At 35.4% G+C, this 18,671-nt stretch overlaps 2 protein-coding genes across 2 annotated transcripts in view; both read right to left on the bottom strand.

The window, feature by feature from the left end:
* Positions 1-18,671, bottom strand: part of LOC134845476 (protein unc-79 homolog) — a 117,003-nt gene that overhangs the window by 36,529 nt on the left and 61,803 nt on the right. Inside the window, exons 2-6 of the mRNA XM_063862370.1 lie at positions 8,837-9,066; positions 8,301-8,632; positions 7,488-7,984; positions 6,935-7,149; positions 1,653-2,219 (exon numbers count right to left, since the gene is read on the bottom strand). Of these exons, the coding sequence (XP_063718440.1) occupies positions 1,653-2,219; positions 6,935-7,149; positions 7,488-7,984; positions 8,301-8,632; positions 8,837-8,991 (1,766 nt within the window). The 5' untranslated portion in view covers positions 8,992-9,066. The remainder of the gene's footprint in view (positions 1-1,652; positions 2,220-6,934; positions 7,150-7,487; positions 7,985-8,300; positions 8,633-8,836; positions 9,067-18,671) is intronic.
* LOC134846628 (uncharacterized) lies at positions 9,661-11,737 on the bottom strand. The gene is made up of 5 exons (XM_063864013.1): positions 11,573-11,737; positions 11,187-11,240; positions 10,751-10,998; positions 10,032-10,128; positions 9,661-9,897 (listed from the first exon to the last, which is right to left on the bottom strand). The coding sequence occupies exons 1-5, from the start codon at positions 11,735-11,737 to the stop codon at positions 9,661-9,663; spliced, it is 801 nt and encodes a 266-aa protein (XP_063720083.1).

Raw genomic sequence — 18,671 nt, forward strand, 5'->3', positions numbered from 1 at the left:
CAATAGAATGTATAACTTTGCTAATAAGCAGAAGATTCTTTATGAAAAACAGTTTGGATTTCAAAAGAAAAAGTCATGCGTGGACGCATTAATCGAATTCACCGAATTTATTAGAGAGGGATGGGACAAAAAATTGGTTGGTCAATCATGCCTTGTTGATCTTAAAAAAGCATTTGATACAATAAATCATGATCTTCTTTTGGCAAAATTGGAAAAATACGGATTTAGAGGCCGGATTCTTTGTCTTCTAAACAATTTCTTTACAAACCGACTTCAATTTGTTCAAACTGATAATAAAATATCTTCTAGTCGCTCTATGTCATGTGGAGTACCGCAAGGGTCAGTTTTAGGTCCGTTTTTGTTTTTAATATATAAAAAGGATCTTCCGAAAATTGCTGAAGGATCTGAGGTTGTTCTATTCGCTGATGATACTACAATATGCAATGCAGAAAAAAATTGTTGCGATAGTTTTGATAGTTCTATAAGTAAAATGGATAGATGGTTCAAAACGAATGGACTTTGTGTCAATCCTGGTAAAACTCAAATAATAAAATTTGGTAATAACTTTTCAAAAGATTACTTTACTTTTGGTACTACAGTTCAAATTACAAATGTGTGTAAATATTTAGGCATTTTTGTTGATAAGAAACTTACTTTCAAACTTCACCTGTGTGCAAAAAATTAACTAAATTTTGTGGCATTGTCTGGAAAGCAAGGTATGTTTTTTCTAAACAGATGCTTCGCTTCTACAAAGCATATGTAAATCCTACAATCACTTATGGAATTTTAATATACGGCAATACATCCCAATCTCACCTTACCGAGATAATGAAACTACGAAAAAGAATCATGAGAGCAATTTTTTTCAAACGTAGATATGAATCAATAAAGGAAATTATGGACGAAAACAAATTGCTTACTGTTTTTGATTTATACTTTTTTGAGATGTTTAAGTACTTGTTTATGGAATTGCGATCGGACAAAAAAAATGGTTTTCTGTCTCAGATTTACTCCCAAAAAAAGTGGACCATGTAACAGGAGCAAAGCGAAAGGCGTAATTAAAGTGGCAAAATTTTCTACTACCGCTAAACAGAGATCGCTTCCAGTTAGAATTGTGCAGGCTTTTAACTATTTAAAACAAAATGACTTGATACCTGTTAATAGACATGAAATGTCAGAAGTTAGTTGTTTGAGACTCTATAAACAGTTTTTTCAAATTTACCTATAAGACAATCAGGACCTCTACAAACTGTTTTTTAATTTCAGCCCTTAATTTAATTTGTTTGTTGAGTTGATGCTGGCTGTCTTCTCTTTACTCTCCAGGATATCCTACTCGATGAGCAGTACTGCTCTTTAGGATCTCCCTCCAGGCATAAGATATTGCTTTTGGCGTTGTATATGTAGCTGGTAAAGTAATTCAAATTTCAAATTTTTGCAATGCTTTCATCATACTCAGATGCTCCAGTCGCTAGGAAAAGATCAGCTAAGCAATATTTTGAGACTAAATGGCGAAAATCTTTTCGTGCAAGGAATTTAATTGACTGTTTAACCTCTAAAATTAGGTAGGTGAACAGTTTAAAAAATATAATTATCAGTGATACCACCAACCATCTCCGGTTTAATTTTATTTTAAAATCAATTTCCACTCTTACCAATGACGTCCGATCCTTGCGTATTCCGGAGGACATGGCATCAAACACATTGTGAAGATCTCGAAACATGACTCAAGCATATCCGTCAGCCAACCATCGCTGATCTCAGTCTTCAAAACCTCCACAGAATTTCCGATCGAATCATTTTGCTGCACGAACACACATTGGAACCAATGCACAACTCCAGCTATAAGACGTCCCAAAAATTCAGGTTTCGGCTTCTGCGCGGCAAAGAAAGATGTCGACTGTCCTGATTCATTAGTACTTCCTAGTGACACACCCTTATTTCCCCCAGAACCACCATGCTTTGCATTAGCTGTACTTTTATAGGGACTTGCACAGACTGAATTGATGAGCCAAATAGCCGATCTAGGGAGAAGTCTTCGGTCCTTATAAGCTACAACCCCTCCTTCGTTTAGGTTAGAAGGAGATGCTGATCCGTCGTAGGAACTGGAAGCTAAAAGTTGGTCCGCATTGAGACTGAATTGGTTTGGGTTCGAGTGGTCCTTCTGTTTGTTAGTCTTGGAAGAGGCTTGAGTGAGACTATACTCTGCCTCTTCCAGCAACCTACAACAAAAAAAAATCATTTTTTTAGAAATCTGCTGGCCACAGCATGGTACCAACTTTTAGTAGGCTATCAAAAACTAAATTCGAGAAATGCAGCCGAATACGTCTTTTTTCCTGGCAACTCGTTTTCCGGTCAATGTACAAACGCATCCCGCATGTTATAAATGTTGTAAAAAACCTGCTCATTTGTTCACGCTGAGTTGTTTTTTTTTATAGTTTAGAATATCAGAAGTCAAGCGTTCGTAAAACGAAAAAATCGAGGAGGGAAATTGAATTCAGATACTAATAGCGGAACGACGGAATTTCCGTAGCAGCGATCCGTTACAGAGTGCAGACAAAATCAGATGCCTCGTAGATAACTCGTAATACGAGATACTATTTCGAAGACCTTCAGGTCAAAGAATAAATTTCAAATAAATTTTCTGTGTCGAGAAAACTTTGAATTTTGCGATCATAAATAAGAAGTGAATGAATGATTTTAGCTACCATAAGGCTCAAATCTGCTACATGTATGATTGTTCTGGTGATGAAGGGTTCGGTATGCATTCGCCATGATAACTATCAAAACAATTTGTATTTCTGTTGCTATTTCAACTGTTTTAAAAATCTTATCTTGAACCTCGTCATACGGACTTGGGGATTTGATTTTCATTTGATATTTTTTAAGGTTTGCTTAATTGCAACTGTCTTCTATCTGTATTTATGTACCGATTGACGAATCGTGGTAAATCATTTTCGAATTTACCTGGTATTAGTCTCGAAGGTAATTGTGACTGCGTATTTGATTACGTATAATTGTCTATCTAAACTTGTCAGTCAAAATTCCGAATGAAATTGTTTTAGTGTTTATGTTCCGGCCATTTGAAAAACGGGGAGGAACTTTGTGTTTCAGTTTTTTTCTTTTTGTTTTCCACTACAAACCAGGTACCACAAATATTGATCAGACTGGGTTAAGTGATATATCATATTAAAGCCCTTACACTCGCGATTTGAACCACATTTGAAAAGTTTTCCCAGTGTCGAGAAAAACCGGTTTGAAATTTTTGGTTTTTCGTCTTATTTCGAGCGAATAAAGCGAGTGAGCACCCATGTTTTTGCTTAAAAGCTTACAAAAGCTTAATTTGAAATGCATAAACTTAGTTTTACTTGGGTAACGTTTGCTTAATTTGAATATTTCAACGCCTTTTTGCAATCAAAAACTTCAAAAATGCAAAAAACTGCAAAACTTTTTAAAAAATTTTTTTTCGTTTTTCTGGTAATTTTTCTAAAAAAAATTGTTTTTCAATTTGCTTATTTCAGTATGGCTGTCGAATATACCTAATCCCCAAATTTTGTTCAGCTCATTTTATCAACGAAAATAATTTGAAAAAAAAAACTTTCTTTTCTAAGACTATGGTCGGAACATTGTGCTACTTGCACAGTAACCGACTATCCTTGTTCTAAATTTGTTATTTATTTGCAGAATTTTTCTAAGACTATGGTCGGAACATTCTGTGATATTTGCTCAGTAAACGGCTATCCTTGTTCTAAATTTGTGATTTACTTGCTGAATTTCTCTAAAACTATGGTCGGAACATTGAGCTACTTGCACAGTAACCAACTATCCTTGTTCTAAATTTGTGATTTACTTGTTGAATTTTACAACAAATGAATGCAAAAGTTTTACTTGAAACAACAAATGAATGCAAAAGTTTCAAAAAAAATGCTACAAAAAAAGATTCTGAATTGCCACAATGGAAAAATTTGAATTGCCACAAAAAAAAACTTGCAGAACATTTGAAAAAAAAGCTCTGAAAGCCTATAAAATAATTCAAGTTCTTGTAGTTTGTATCACGCCAAAAATATATAATAAAAAAGAAACAAACACGAAAATTCATTTTCAAAAATTTCAGCCAGAAAAAACTAAGCTCCCGAATGTCGTACGACACTCGCCACATTCCTTTTTTTGACAAAACAGTCAAAAGCAAATCACAAAAAAAAATTCCGGAAATGTATGAAATTTTTTTACATTTTACAACATACGCCATCACATCAACTTGAATCGACTTCAAATCGTATTGCTCGACCCTTAAGCAACAAAAAACTGATTCCACGCACTTTTAGATTTATTAAGTAACAAGAAGCCATGCATTCGCTACAATGAAAATTTAATGCATTTATTTTTATTTCAAAGTTTTTTTCATCTTCTCACAGAAAATTTTGTCGTGTAAAAAACCAGAAAAGCAAAAACTATAATTACCCTTTTAAAAATGAAGAAAGTGAGTACTTAAAGAATCTGCCGTAAAAATAAAGAAATAGAACGCCCGGCAAGTAAGACGACAAAAAAGAGGACGGAATCAATGAAGCCGACAAAAAAATCAATTAAACTTTGAAAATTGTTTTAAATATAGACCCAGTATCGCTCCAGTAGCTCTAGACCCGCTTAACAATGCAACTAGGCAAGCTGTTAACAATGCAACGGGCAACTTGGCGAGATTGGAAATGGATATCTTAAAATTGGAGATCCTATGAGCAAAGTGGTTTACGGTAGAAAAGAAGTCTAGTACCCGATTGCAATACCCTTGCTTATCGCAAGGGTAAATCTGAATGTTAGTTATGGAATATGATTGGTAAGTAATCAATACTTCACGATCATGTCCAGTACAAAAGATATTAAGAAGAAGTTAATATATAGGACAATCAAGCAAACAGGGATCCATCACAGAGCAATCAACTTCTGAGTCAACGCAAAATGACGTAATTACGTTAGCTTTGTTCTTGAAAAGGATTCGTCGCCGCTTTAATTGTCGAAAACCTCTTCAGCAATGAAGACGAAAACAAAACGAAACAAGAAGAGCCGGTTGCTGTGCAAGTAGCACCGAATGCGCCAAGCATATTCTTAAGAAACTACAAAAAGTGGGGTCTTATGCTCAAAACGACCTAAAATCAATATGCGCAAACGGCCTAAAGTCTTATGCGCAAAACGGCCTAAAATCAATAAAGTCACGCATTCCATCAAAACTTCCAGCTGATTAAAAAGTAGCAGAAATTACTACATTGTGAACTTGGTCTAAAAATAATAAAATTACTTTCAAGTCATTTGGGAAATTTTACCCAGACGAGTAAAATAGCTTCAGCAGAATAAAAATTTTATAACTTTGGTTATTTCGGCCAACAATCTTATCTACTGGAAATTATGATTGAAATCCCGGAGCATGTTATTTGATTTTGATTGTCTTATTAACCGATCAGATTCAACCCTAAAAATTTCAGCTCAAGAAACATGTAGAAATACTAATTTTGGGCGGTTTAAAGCATAAGACCCAAAAAGTTTTTTTTTTAAATGATTTTCAATTTTTTGTGCGTGCTGTGATGAAAAGATCCTAACGAAAGACTAGATTTTAAGCATTCCTCGTTAGTCATAGCAAAATAAGAAAAAGTTTAAAACAGTTTTCTACGAAATTAACTGATTAAATAAAAACAAAAAAAAATAAAAAAATTATTTTTTGCAGAATTCATTAAGTTTTTCATTCCTAATATGGCCTTAAAAAAAACTTGGAAAACTACTTTTACTAGATTTTTCAGGGCTGGAATAAAAATTCATGGCTTATTTACTCCTAATCTACAACTATCCTTTTATAATAAGCCTGCTCTGCTCGCTCGAAATTAGGCAAGAACTAAAATATTCAGCTGGTTTTTCTTGACACTGGGAAAGTATTTTGGAAATATTCATATCGTTCGAATCACCACTGAAAGCGCTTTAATATGATATAACATTCAACCGAGTTCGATGACTAGTTGTGGTACCTGATTTTGCTAGGAAAACGAAAAAAATACTGAAACACCCGAATACAAAGTTCCTCCCCACTTTCAGTGGTCGGAACAACAAGCAAGACGCAGCCTCTACGAAACCGACTTTTTTAGTAGCGATGATTACAGGTGAAAAATTTCCCCTGATGAAATAGACTCCTCAGGTAAAAACAGGAATAGTAGCCAACGGAAGGCTTACAGAAAAGCCTAAAAGCGTCGTCGGAAGCAATCACCAAAGACGAACAACACGGAACTAAATAGAAGAAAACTGTCGGGCAGAATCGAGCAGCTGCACGATCATACAGCCAACGAGAATACAGTTTCAGAAATTCGACAACTTGGCGAGGAGCAGATGAAAATTACATAAACTTAATAACGACAATATTGCCCACTTATCTATTTCAAAAGCATATTAAAATCTGCGGGTCAATTATTTAAACTCGCAATCCTTTGCAACGACAACTCTGTACGGAACATGTTGTGCAATATTGACGTCGAGCTTGGTCGTTCAATGTGTCGAAATTCAGTGATTGAGAACTTTAATTTCAGAGCTTTAGTTCCCCACATAGTCAGAATTAGTTAAAATCATAAGCACATCACGCATATCTAATAATTGGGACAATAATGTTACCTGGTTTAGTTAAAATTATGTTAAATATGGCGGCAGAAGTTGATCATCATCAACTTGCTCCTTACCAACCGAATGGCTACCATTGCTTCCTTTTTGCTTGTCAGAAGATCAATTTAACAGAAAATGGCTACAGGCTTCTGAATCATTGTCTGAACCAATTTAAGTGCTAACATACAGAGCAGTTAATATGAACAAAAACGTGTTAGATATAAACATGCATTTCATTTATGCTTCTACCATTCCAAAAATAAAGTCCCAAAATTCTGATTCAACTGAACTGATTCATAAAACTTACTTTATAACAGCTTCTGTAATCAGGTGCTGTCCCTCCATGTCAGAATTATTGTATGGTGATGGCAACTGGCCCAGCACACAGTGCATTACTCCTGTGTGGGAGTGTTGGTTGCTGTGACACTCCTGACACAGTCTCACTGGCTTCATTGAGTGACAGAGGAGGAGACAGTCGTGGGAGAAGCAGATAGACATTGGCTTCATTTTGGAAATGCAACCCTTTACAAATATCAAAAAATTATTATAAAATTACAAATATTCTAATTATCATAAAAACTTCAATATTTCGTGATATATCTTTGTCCGAAAAGCAATGTATACTTTTTTTCTCTTGCCGAAGCAGATTCACTGCAAGCTGGCAAAGTTTAGACCATTAAGTGATGTTCGTTTAAAAATGTTCAATGATTTTGTAATACAACAGAAGACAAGTTGCAATGTAGGGAGAAGCTAAAACGTCGCCTCAAATTCTACTTTCTACGCGGCAGTGAAACGCGTAATCCAAAATAAATGTTCGTCGAAAAGACTTTAAAACGCTTCGCATTTTAATCTCAACATACCGGATTCTCGCAATGCTTTGCCAGAGGATACTCTAAAGGTCCAGGAAGAATCCTGAGATTCTCCGTCGGCACAATTTCCAGTTCGAAGCAATTCCTGCATAGATACAACGGAGGCGGCACATCTGCGATAAGCGCTGCGTCTTTCGGGCACAAGGAAAAATAAGATGACCTCAGGATTGACGATTCTTCTGGAGAGCAATTCGGGTTCATACACATTGGACTTCGCCAGGGAGTGTAACTGAAATCCGACTCCACATTGTTAGGTTTACACTGAGGGTAATAATGAAACAACAGATTCGCAGCGACAGCACGAACTGCCGAGTTGGACGTGGCGATGATCTTCAGGAGGCATCGCGAGACATTGCTTTGGAATCGCATGCACGATTCAACTACTTGTGAGAACATCCACGGTGATGTTGAATACTGTAGAGAGATCGCCAGAATAGCCTCGATTGAACTGGTGGCATATGTTGGAGCTTCCAGACTTTGCGCACTTCCTGTTTAAAACAAGAAGTTGGCATCAAGACTGCCCAGGAACAATGTTTTTGTTTCAATCAGATAAAAAAGCAAGGTTGGCAGAAATTGGGCAAGTTTGATCGCTTGAAGAAAAACATGACAGCTATGATAATGTGATGACAGAAAATGGCATATTGAAAGTTACCTCAAGCTCGTGCACTAAAATAATAGCAAACTAAGTCTTCATTCCATGTGTATGAAACTGTTTTAAGGGCATTTACCATCGTAAATTGTTACCTAATAAAAATTAGACCTGAATAGTTCAGTTAGATTCAGATATGGTTGTAAATTCAATACCTAAAATCATTGGCAGAAGCGTGAAGCAAATCATATTCAGTAAATCCTTCTGCAGTGGAATGGGCCACATTGGCATAACACACGCTACAGTGTACGGTATACAATCCAGCAAATCTCGATTGAGAAAACAAATGAGACCATTTGTCAGACCAATCACAGCTCTTGCCATCTCTTTCTGTCCTGGTCCCACAAAGGGAACTATGTCGTATAGGCTCAGAATGGTGTGAAATATTTCCGAGTAGTTCAGTGTCGGCATCTTGCCCAGACGCTCTCTTTCTAATTGCTTGATGTAGCGATCGTCATTCGGGTTCTCGGAAGTGTCCTTCAGGATTCTATAAAATAAGTTTGTTGTTAAAACCAATTATTCGATTTAACAACAGCTATCGTCGAGAAGCAAAGAATGTACGATTCCCTCCAATCAGCAGTACTAATCAAAACTCGTTCACCTGATGGTACAAACAATTTCATCGTGGTCTAAACTCAAATGTGTCGACTATCTACGAAAGATGTAAACTCAAGAGCATGGAAACACTTACGAGACAAAAGTCTGCGAGAGATATCTCAGTGCAGGCAGAAAATCTAGTCCAGAAGGTGCTGCTGCCGATGAAGATGACTGTTGCATGACCTTGTGATGGTGGTCCTGCAATGTCCGCACCTTCATCGCTATCTGATCCAGCCTAGTAGTCGCCATACCTGATATTTTTCAGAATGCTTTATTGCACTAATAAATTGGCTACAATATTGCACACCCTATGTCATAACAAACCTGAAAAACCATCACTGTAATTTTCTGATTCAACATCAAATTGCAAACGTTTCCATTATTGTACCGGGTATGGAGTAGTTCAATCACGCCTGCAACCTACAAACCAGGTTTTCGTCGTTTTTCTGTTTTTCATGAGTAATTCTTACTATTATGGATTTACTTTTCAGTCTTTTTAATACTTAAGGAGTCCTCTTTCCTTCAAGCAACAGAAATTCAAATAGTCACAAAATTATAAAACTCAAACTTCTCAAGCCCCCTTACAATTACATGTAGATGGACAACCGATCAGCAGTGTATAAATAGCTTAAACAATATTGTATTCGTAATATGATCCAGCGAAAACCATAAACCCAATATTCACACCTAGAATCAAAATTTTCCATAATTCACAAGTACTAACAAAACTATAAATCATTTTTTGGTATGTCGCAGGTTAATTAAGAAAGGTATCGCAGCAAAAAAATTCTTTCAGCAGTTCAGATATCTAAGATTCTCTTTATTACTCATGTATTTTCTAAAACTAGCTTTTTCGCAGCTGATTTTTTCTTTGCTGGAAGTTTCAGTATTTTGGTGCCATATCTTTAAAGTAGTTTTTCAGTTGTCTTTAATGACATTGGTAGACGCTCTCGCACCATTCGCAGCACTGTTACCGCTGCTGAGCTGTAGAAGCAACTCTTTCAACTTGTGGCTGAACTGGACATTACTGGCAATTAGGGCCAGAGCACTGGGATAGATGTTCTGGGCTTTGCTGTTGTCGTGGAAGTAGACCTTCAGCTGCTCGCTGAAGTGTCTGGAGGCGCGGGAGAACTCCTGCCGACGATACTGCAAACTCTGAAAACAACGTAGACAAATTAATTGTCTCCACTTTTGATTAATCCTAAACTAAAACGCTGAAAGCGCGAACTTCATTTTTGAACCAAACATGAATAATCAAATTTGGAAACGATAAAAGTAGTATAACTTACTCGTTGAATTGAAGTACTCTGAGGATATTTTTGTTCAAGTTCCTTAGCAATGTGCACTAGTGCTGCTAAATAATTCTTCAGATGGAGTGCTATTTTCCTAAACAACACACAAGCATCTAACAAAAAGAGACAGTTGCCTTGCAAGCAGCATATTATGTTCCTTCATACCATAAAAATACAAAAAACAAGAAAATTTCTAAAAGATTTTTTAATCAATAAAAACTTTCAAAAATTGTTTACAATTTCTTTCCTAAATTTACTGTAATTTTTATAAAATGAAACTGAATTAGAATGGAAGAAAATGAAACTGAAGAATGTGAAGTATGAGAGGTAACAATCGCTAAGAAATGTTTCAATAATAATCGTCAAAAAATTGGTTGTAACATTAAAATTGTAATGGGCAGGTCAACCTCTCATCAATTTCCGTCTAACTTAGACTAGTTTTTCTCGACAGAGCTATTTTCTTGAATTTGTTTTGGAATCCGAAGGGCGGCCAATAGGGCTTTCATATGCTACACACTTGACCCCTACGAGTTTGCTTTGAGTTAGTCAAAATCGGGTGAAAAAAAAACAATCTAATCCATCGTTTATTCCCAATCCCTCATGAGTATGCTGTATAGGCAATGATCACAGACTCTTCCGACCCCGATGTATTGCATTGTATTGTCTTAATATTAAATGTCTGCTTTGATTCTACAGCGCCTGATTTGTTTACTCACTTGATATTATCCAGGAACCTCACTCTGTCCAGAACTATCTCCGGAAGTGAGCTTAAAATCTTCTTCACCTCATGTGCGTTCTGCTCCAGCTCAGCATAGTGTCCCCCTTGAGCTAATAGGTAGGAGTCAGGACTCGAACTAGATCCAGTCAGTTTCAGCAGGTGTTCGATCACGTTTAGTTTGGGGGACTGGGCCTCTAGAATTGAGGAGACTATTTGAAAGGCAATTCCAGGAACTTCAGTTTCGGCCTAAACCAAACGAGAGGCATCTTTTACACCTAGTCCACAAAAATAATAAATATATTGCAAAGCAGGAAACCAACGCTCATACTTCAGAGGTCAAAATATCTATAAAAAAAAACTTATTTTGAAGTCCTCATTAAATTTGAAAAGCTAAAATTCTACATTGCCAATGATTTTAAATGCATGCAACTTACTTTTCTGAGTGAGTCGGCAAAAGCTTGAGCGGGTCCAACATCTTGAGATTCCAGCTAGAAAAAAATGCGGTATTTTATTTCAAATGAACGCGAACTCCATAAAACTTTACATTCTTTGAGACGGCGCACAGACAATTCAGCCAAAGACAATTCAGCCGCTTTGCGGCGATAACCGGCTCTAAATTTCGTATAGAGTCCTACCCTCTGTTCGCAAGCTCGCAACACGTTTGCGCGACTGAGGCGGTCACTATTATTGGCTGAATTGTCTCTGGCTGAATTGTCTGCATACTTTTGGCTGAATTGTCTGAATTTCAAATTGTCTGAACTTCAAATTGGCTGAATTGTCTTTGGCCGAATTGTCTGGACGCGTTTGAGACAATACTAACATCTTTCACAACGCGGGGGATCACATAGTTTAGGACGATAGTTGAAAAAGCGATGACTTCTTGGGAGTTGCCCAGAGGTGTGTTCGTTGGGGGTCCTGATGGTTTCCTCTGACATGTATCTACACTATTGGTTCTCGATGCACTCGTCTTGGTCGCTGCTTCCATTTTATTCGCTCAGAATTCAATGCCCTTCTCTTCAATGAATCATATCGTCCTGAAAAAAACGTGCAATCAGTTATCCAAGATATTCTTTTAGTTCTTTGCATCGTTCAGTTGAAATTTTTCTCGTTTTAAGAAAACCAGTATCAATGTAGACTATTTTATTCGACATTTGTACATACTTTACAATATTTACGCTCAAAAACTAAATTATTGCAACTTATTGTGGTTCTAATCAGAAAGCCGAAGATGCCTCAGCTTCTAAATCAGCCTTCCTTTGTGCCTTCGCCTCCATGAGGGCTTCTTTCTGCATTTGTTCCAGTTTCTCCAAAGTGACACTTTTCATTGGAAGGATCTTTGGCTTACACAAAACATACTGTGCGATGTCTTCTACATGAGTGATGCCTACTGAAGGAGTAACTGGTTTTATGTCTAGTTTTGAAGTATGAGATTCAGACATTCTATCTAGAAAACAGGCTAAACACGTCGTTTGAGAGCTAAAAAGCTTTCGGGAATTCTTGCCTTAGCAGAGTTGAGGTTCCCTATGGTAATGAAAAGGTTAACTCTTAGAAGCTAAAAATATTTCACAATTTTTCGCACTTATGACACTTTCATTTTAACTTGCCACCCTACTAGCAAATGAATTTTAAATGAACTTAAAACAATCAAAAGTCGAAACGCGAAACATCAAACTTTAGTTTGAAACCAACTGTTTAGATTTTTCTTTAAGAAACGAAAGACAACACAAAACAATGATAGCCGGTTACTGTGCAAGTAGCACAGAATGTTCTGACCATAGTCTTGAAAATAATTTTTAATATCAAAATGAGGTCGTTTGTTTGGCGTGGTGTGATAAAAATAGATCTGAACGAAAAACGAGAGCTTAGACATATTCGACAGTCATAGTAGAATACGCAAATTGCAAAACATTTTTTGAACAAAAATTAGTAGAAAAAGAACCAAAACTAAAAAAAATTCAAAATATCACTTTTTTTGCAGTTTTTTTGAACTTTTTGGTTCCAAAAGGCGCTAAGGTACTCATGAAAACTAACTTTACTGTAGTGATGGTAGATTTGCGTGGAAAACAAAAAGAAAAAACTAAAACACACCCGAATACAACGTTTCTCCCCATTTTGCAAATGGTCGTAACAACAAAACAATCTGAATACTTTTGACACTTTCATTATTGGGGAGCTTAACTTGCCACCCTTCTAGCAAATGAATTTTAAATGAAATTAAAACAATCAAAAGTCGAAACGCGAAACATCAAACTTTAGTTTGAAACCAACTGTTTAGATTTTTCTTTAAGAAACGAAAGACAACACAAAACAAGGATAGCCGGTTACTGTGCAAGTAGCACAGAATGTTCTGACCATAGTCTTGAAAATAATTTTTAATATCAAAATGAAGTCGTTTGTTTGGCTTGGTGTGATAAAAAAAGATCTGAACGAAAAACTAGAGCTTAGACATATTCGACAGTCATAGTATAATACGCAAATTGCAAAACATTTTTTGAACAAAAATTAGTAGAAAAAAAACCATAACTGTAAAAAAATTCAAAATATCACTTTTTTTGCGGTTTTTTTGAATTTTTGAAATTTTTGGTTCCAAAAGCCGCTAAGGTACTCATGAAAACTAACTTTACTGTAGTGATGGTAGATTTGCGTGGAAAACAAAAAGAAAAAACTAAAACACACCCGAATACAAAGTTTCTCCCCATTTTGCAAATGGTCAGAACAACAAAACAATCTGATAGGGTTTTCCCGTCGCTTACTGACACTTAAAGACAGCCAAAAAAACGGCTGCAAAAATGTTACCGAACAAAATAGTATTCTTTTCAATCAATTTTTCGATTTTCGAATTTGTAGAGTAATTGTGTGATGTTAAAACCTTTTGATTTCCAGATTCTTTTATGATCGACAATTTTTTTTCAAACCAACTCCATTTGAGAAAACGAAAAAAAAACATACAAATACTTTACGCCGCTGAGAAATTTTCAACTTGAAATCCACTTTAAAAACAAAGCCAGTCAGGTTATTTCGCACTGCTAACATTTTTGTAATTTGCGACCATTTGGTAAATGACTTTATTCAGAACTTCAAAAAAAAATAAGGTCTAAATTGATTGCATTTTTTGAAAACTTTATAGAGCAAATTCATCAACCTAAGCATGCTTAGATTTCTGGAAACACTTTATGACTTGCGCGGTTGACCATACTTAGACCGAAGCGAAAATATCGAAACAGTCCCTTTCGTACTGGTGTGAATATTTCGTATCCTCTAAGTAGCTCAATTAGTGACTTAAAATTATAGCTTAACAAAGCTGTCGTAAACCTATTTGTAGTTTTGAGAGAAAAGTCATATCTGAACGTAATTTTGCTGGTTGTTGAGCCTAATTGTTGTGATAAACTTATAAAAAAAACTTCAGAGACTATTGATGATGGATAATCAATTGGAGGAGAGTCAAATTGACATACATCAAACCGAAGAAAAACCAACTGTCCCTGCACTAAGGTTCAAAGACCACACACCAACTACACCAATGAGAAAAGGTGAAAAGCGACCGGAAACATTTCAACCCAATAGATTCCATACTAGAGGTAGAATATTTTTTAACAGACCATCTCCGACCCCAAAAAAACTGACGATGATAATACCAGACGCTGTGACTTAAAATAATGAGAGATTTAAAAATACTTTGAAGAAATGCTAACCAAAGCCATGACAGAAACAAAACTCGATTAGGCAAAAAGGACAACTAAATTTGAAAACTATGTCTGAAAATAAAAATTTTTAAACTTATAATAGGCGAGAAAATAAACGCATAATTGGATTTTCTGAGTCAACTACGAAAAAAAACTAATTTGCGAAACGAGTGATACAACTATGGAAAGGGTGATTGATATTGCACAGAAAGTGGACCAGCTTAGATTCAAGCGCACTCTCGAAAACATATCGACTTCCCTGACATTTGCAAGGCCCGCGACCAATAATTGCAAGATTCACCTAAAGAACCTCAAAGATAGACCTTCTGAGAGTTTTTAAGATATAAAAAGAAGAATTTTTAACATAGATTTGAATTTAAAAGATATCGAAGTATTCGAAGATTTGAGGTTTAACAAAAGTGAAAAATTCCAACATGATGAAAGAGAATTCCAGAATTGCGAGTACATGGACAAAAGAGGCACCGTCTACTTCAAAATAGCGAGGAAGCCTTGAATAAAAATATCAAAGGACTAAACGAGGACGGACTTCAATTAAACTATCAACAGGCGGACCTGGAGTATTGTTTCGCAGCTATTTAACATCAGAAAAAGAAATGCCGGAGCCAAAATCGATTTACTGCCAATCAGTGTGCTTTATCATCTTAAAAAATACAGCGAAGAATTAAAAGCGCTTGTATACTGTCTGAAGTCACCACCAAAAATAATTGCAGTAAATGAAACATGGCTAGATAAGACGATGATGTAGACCTATATAATATAGACGGGTACATTGTAGCGTCTAAACATAGGTCAATTACAGGAGGCCGAACTTCGCTAACCGAAGTAGAAGAAACTAAAGGCTGAGAGTGTCTACTCGATTATATCTTGATATAAGAACTTTGATGTGAGCCAAGAAAATTGATATACAACACACCAAGAAACAACAATTGGAGTTCGTCGAAAAATTAGATCAAGAATTTGTGCGTCTAAAAAAAGTAAAATATAAAATCAATGTTTGTGGAGACATTTTTGTAGGCATACGAAAACAAAAGAAAACTACATTGAAATAAATTGCTGCATTTGAGTCAAATGAATTCAATCTGATAAAATCTGCTCCCACATCAGTTGAAAAAACTAGAACCCTGCTTGGATCATTTTATCACAAATGATCTGAACCACTAGACTTCGAGTGTATATCAACCCACCAGTATTTTACAGATCATTATCTTGTGCTTTTCAAGCTTAACAATTGCAGCTCTAGTCGTGGAAACGAAACGGTCTAAGTAAAATGTACATATTTTTTGCGAGTAGTCGAAAAGGTTCAGAACTTTAACTTCCGCTTCGTTTCTTTTTGCAGGAAATGGGCAAGTTAGCTATAAAAAGTAGGAGAGTTATAAGTACAAGGTTCTCTAATTTACACGATACCCTTATTAATGTTTCAAGTCAATTTGCTCCATTGATAAAAAAAGGATTTTAAAAAATCTAAAAATGCACACGATGGCCACCCAATGAAATAAAAAGTCACCACAGAGATAAATAAGCAACACTGCTTGATGGCTGACAACAAAAATCAAATCAATTGATGCAATAACAGTTAAAATTACTAAGAGTTAAGACGAGGGAAAAAACGGGTGCTAGAAGCGAACTTACTATACGACAAAATTTAAGAAGTGTATCGTTGACTCCATACAATGTTTGAAATTCCCAAGTTATATTAAGGGATGAAAAAAATAGCTTCTCAATATATCCTGAAAATGAAATAAAAACTATCATAAGTTCGCTGAAATTAAAAGCCTCAACAGGGCTTGATCATATAATAAATATTTTAAAAGCTACTGCTTACTCGATTGTACCAGGTGTAACAGTTCTGATCAATCAAGGCTTCCATCATGCGAGTTACATTTCCAAACAAACTTACCAGAGTAAAATTATTCCATTTCACAAGAACGGATCCACGCTACATTTAATTAATTACAGGTCAATAAATTTAATAATGACTTTAGGATGAAAAATATTCGAACGGGTAAGGCTTAACAGGGTTTTTGGAAAAATTCCATTTCAATTATTGTTACCAAATCAGATATAAAATGAAAAAAATCACAACTGACGCTATAGTCGATGTAAATGGAAAAATGCCACTTTCCAATCCAAAATTGGTGCCATAAGTTTTTTGATCGCAAAAGCGTTCGATACCCACAATCATGAAGTTTTAATAAAGAAGTTGCAAAATAACGGATTTGTTGGTAATTGTCACCAATGGATTTGAGTTCTTTCTCTAATCGCGGGCAATAGGTTGAAATATTTGATGAAAGGTCCAATTTGCGAAATGTAGACTGCGGTGTAGCCCAAGGACCCATTTTAGGTTGATTACTTTTTCTTTTATTTGTTAATTATATGCCGATCATGGTCAAAAATTCGAATGTGTATTTATTTGCTGATGAAACAAAATTGATAGCAATGTATCGATCCACCAACCAACCGAATGATCATTTAAATGCTGTTGCTCAGTGACTTGTTGCTAATAGACTTTCGCTATAAATGAAAAAAATACGATTCAAATTAAATTTACGAGGAAAAGCGCGTCTAAACAATTTCTTATAAAAAGCCTAATTAAAACCCGAAAAATATTGGAAAAAATTGATACAAAATCAGCATTCTCTCAACACATTGATTATATCAGCAACAAGTTACAAAAAATATGTTGAATCATTGCCAAGACAAGGCAATATATGCCTAGCTCTGCTATGTTTTTTTATTATGAATCAAATATTAGGTCTAATATCCATTCGGGGAACCTTTGTGTATGATTGCACAAATTTCTAAGTTTTAGAACCACTTGGTGTTCTACAAAAAAGGTTTATCTGGTTAATTTCTTGTCAGAAAAAAATGGGAAAGCGTTTCTGATATAATTTTAAAAAAAACGTTTTGACAGACAACGAATAGTTCATAAACGAGTTAATGAAATGATTACTGATATCGCTATCAAACCTTTCAACTTTTGAGCGATATCAGTAAAAATACCAAAAATTTTTCTTCACGACCTTCGATAATTTGGTCAAAAAACAAAATCCAAAAAAAATTAATAAAAAAAAGTATTCCCAATTATGAAAACACCCTTCAACTTATCCGGGAACAACTTTTCAATATTTTTCACGAAAATAGGAATAGGCCAATTGATTCTCAGTCATCTACCACAAAACATGTGCTCGGTTTCATACAATACTTTGATACATTTAAGAAAATCATGAGCTAACAAAATCAAATTTTGATTCAATTTCTCGAATCTACAACTTGATTGTATGATTTTCGTATATTCTTTTGATCAGAACCCGGAGTTAAATACTACCAGGCCATTTGGAGCTGCATATCTATGCGTAAAAATATGAAGAACCAAATCTTCGTAGTTCTCTAGAAATCAAGATACTTGAACTGAGCACGGTAATTTTAGCTGTAGTTGAGGAATAAAAAACAGCTAAATTGCTCAAACAACTAACGTTACTAGTGTAAAATTAAATTTCTATGTTTTCATTAAGGCTATTGTAAGCTTTTAAACCATTAGAATGCGCTATTGCAAGCCTTCAGGCTCACTTTATTCGCTTAAGTTAGGACGAAAAATCAAAAACTTCAAACCGGTTTTTCTCGACACTGTGAAAACATTAAAAAAACTTTTAATGTCGTTCCAATCTCAATTGCACGGGCTTTCATATGATATATCACTTAACTCTCTCCGATGATTATTTGTGATAGCTGATTTTGCGTGGAAAACAAATTAAAACACACCCGAATACAAAGTTCCTCTATATTAATCAAATAGTCGGAACAGTTATAAAGCCAAAAATTTAATATACTGAGTTCGAAAACATCTGAAAAATTTTTTTTATGATTTTTTATGTTGTATAAAATAAATAAATCTTAGTTCGGCTCGTGTCATGAATTCGACAGAGGGGAGCTGCGCTTCGCAAATTCAAGCAAAAACACGGCCCAAAACAGCTCTATAAAGTGCAATAAGCATTAAAATAAAAACGGCTTGACATAGTATAAATTCGGTTACGTCTCGGCTACGACCTAGAGCTTATGAGTCTCACGCACTAACCACTCAGCCACGGACGCTTAAGAAATCACAAACACTAGCCGCAAAAAAGCACAGAAAAGATGCTATGAAGTTCCAATGTTACAGATCGCAGGAGTGCCACCAAATAAGTGAATACTTTTGTTTGTGAGCTAGGTTAGAAAAAA

This window comes from Symsagittifera roscoffensis, chromosome 5 (genome assembly GCF_963678635.1).
Source record: "Symsagittifera roscoffensis chromosome 5, txSymRosc1.1, whole genome shotgun sequence".
NCBI classification, from domain to species: Eukaryota; Metazoa; Xenacoelomorpha; order Acoela; family Convolutidae; genus Symsagittifera; species Symsagittifera roscoffensis.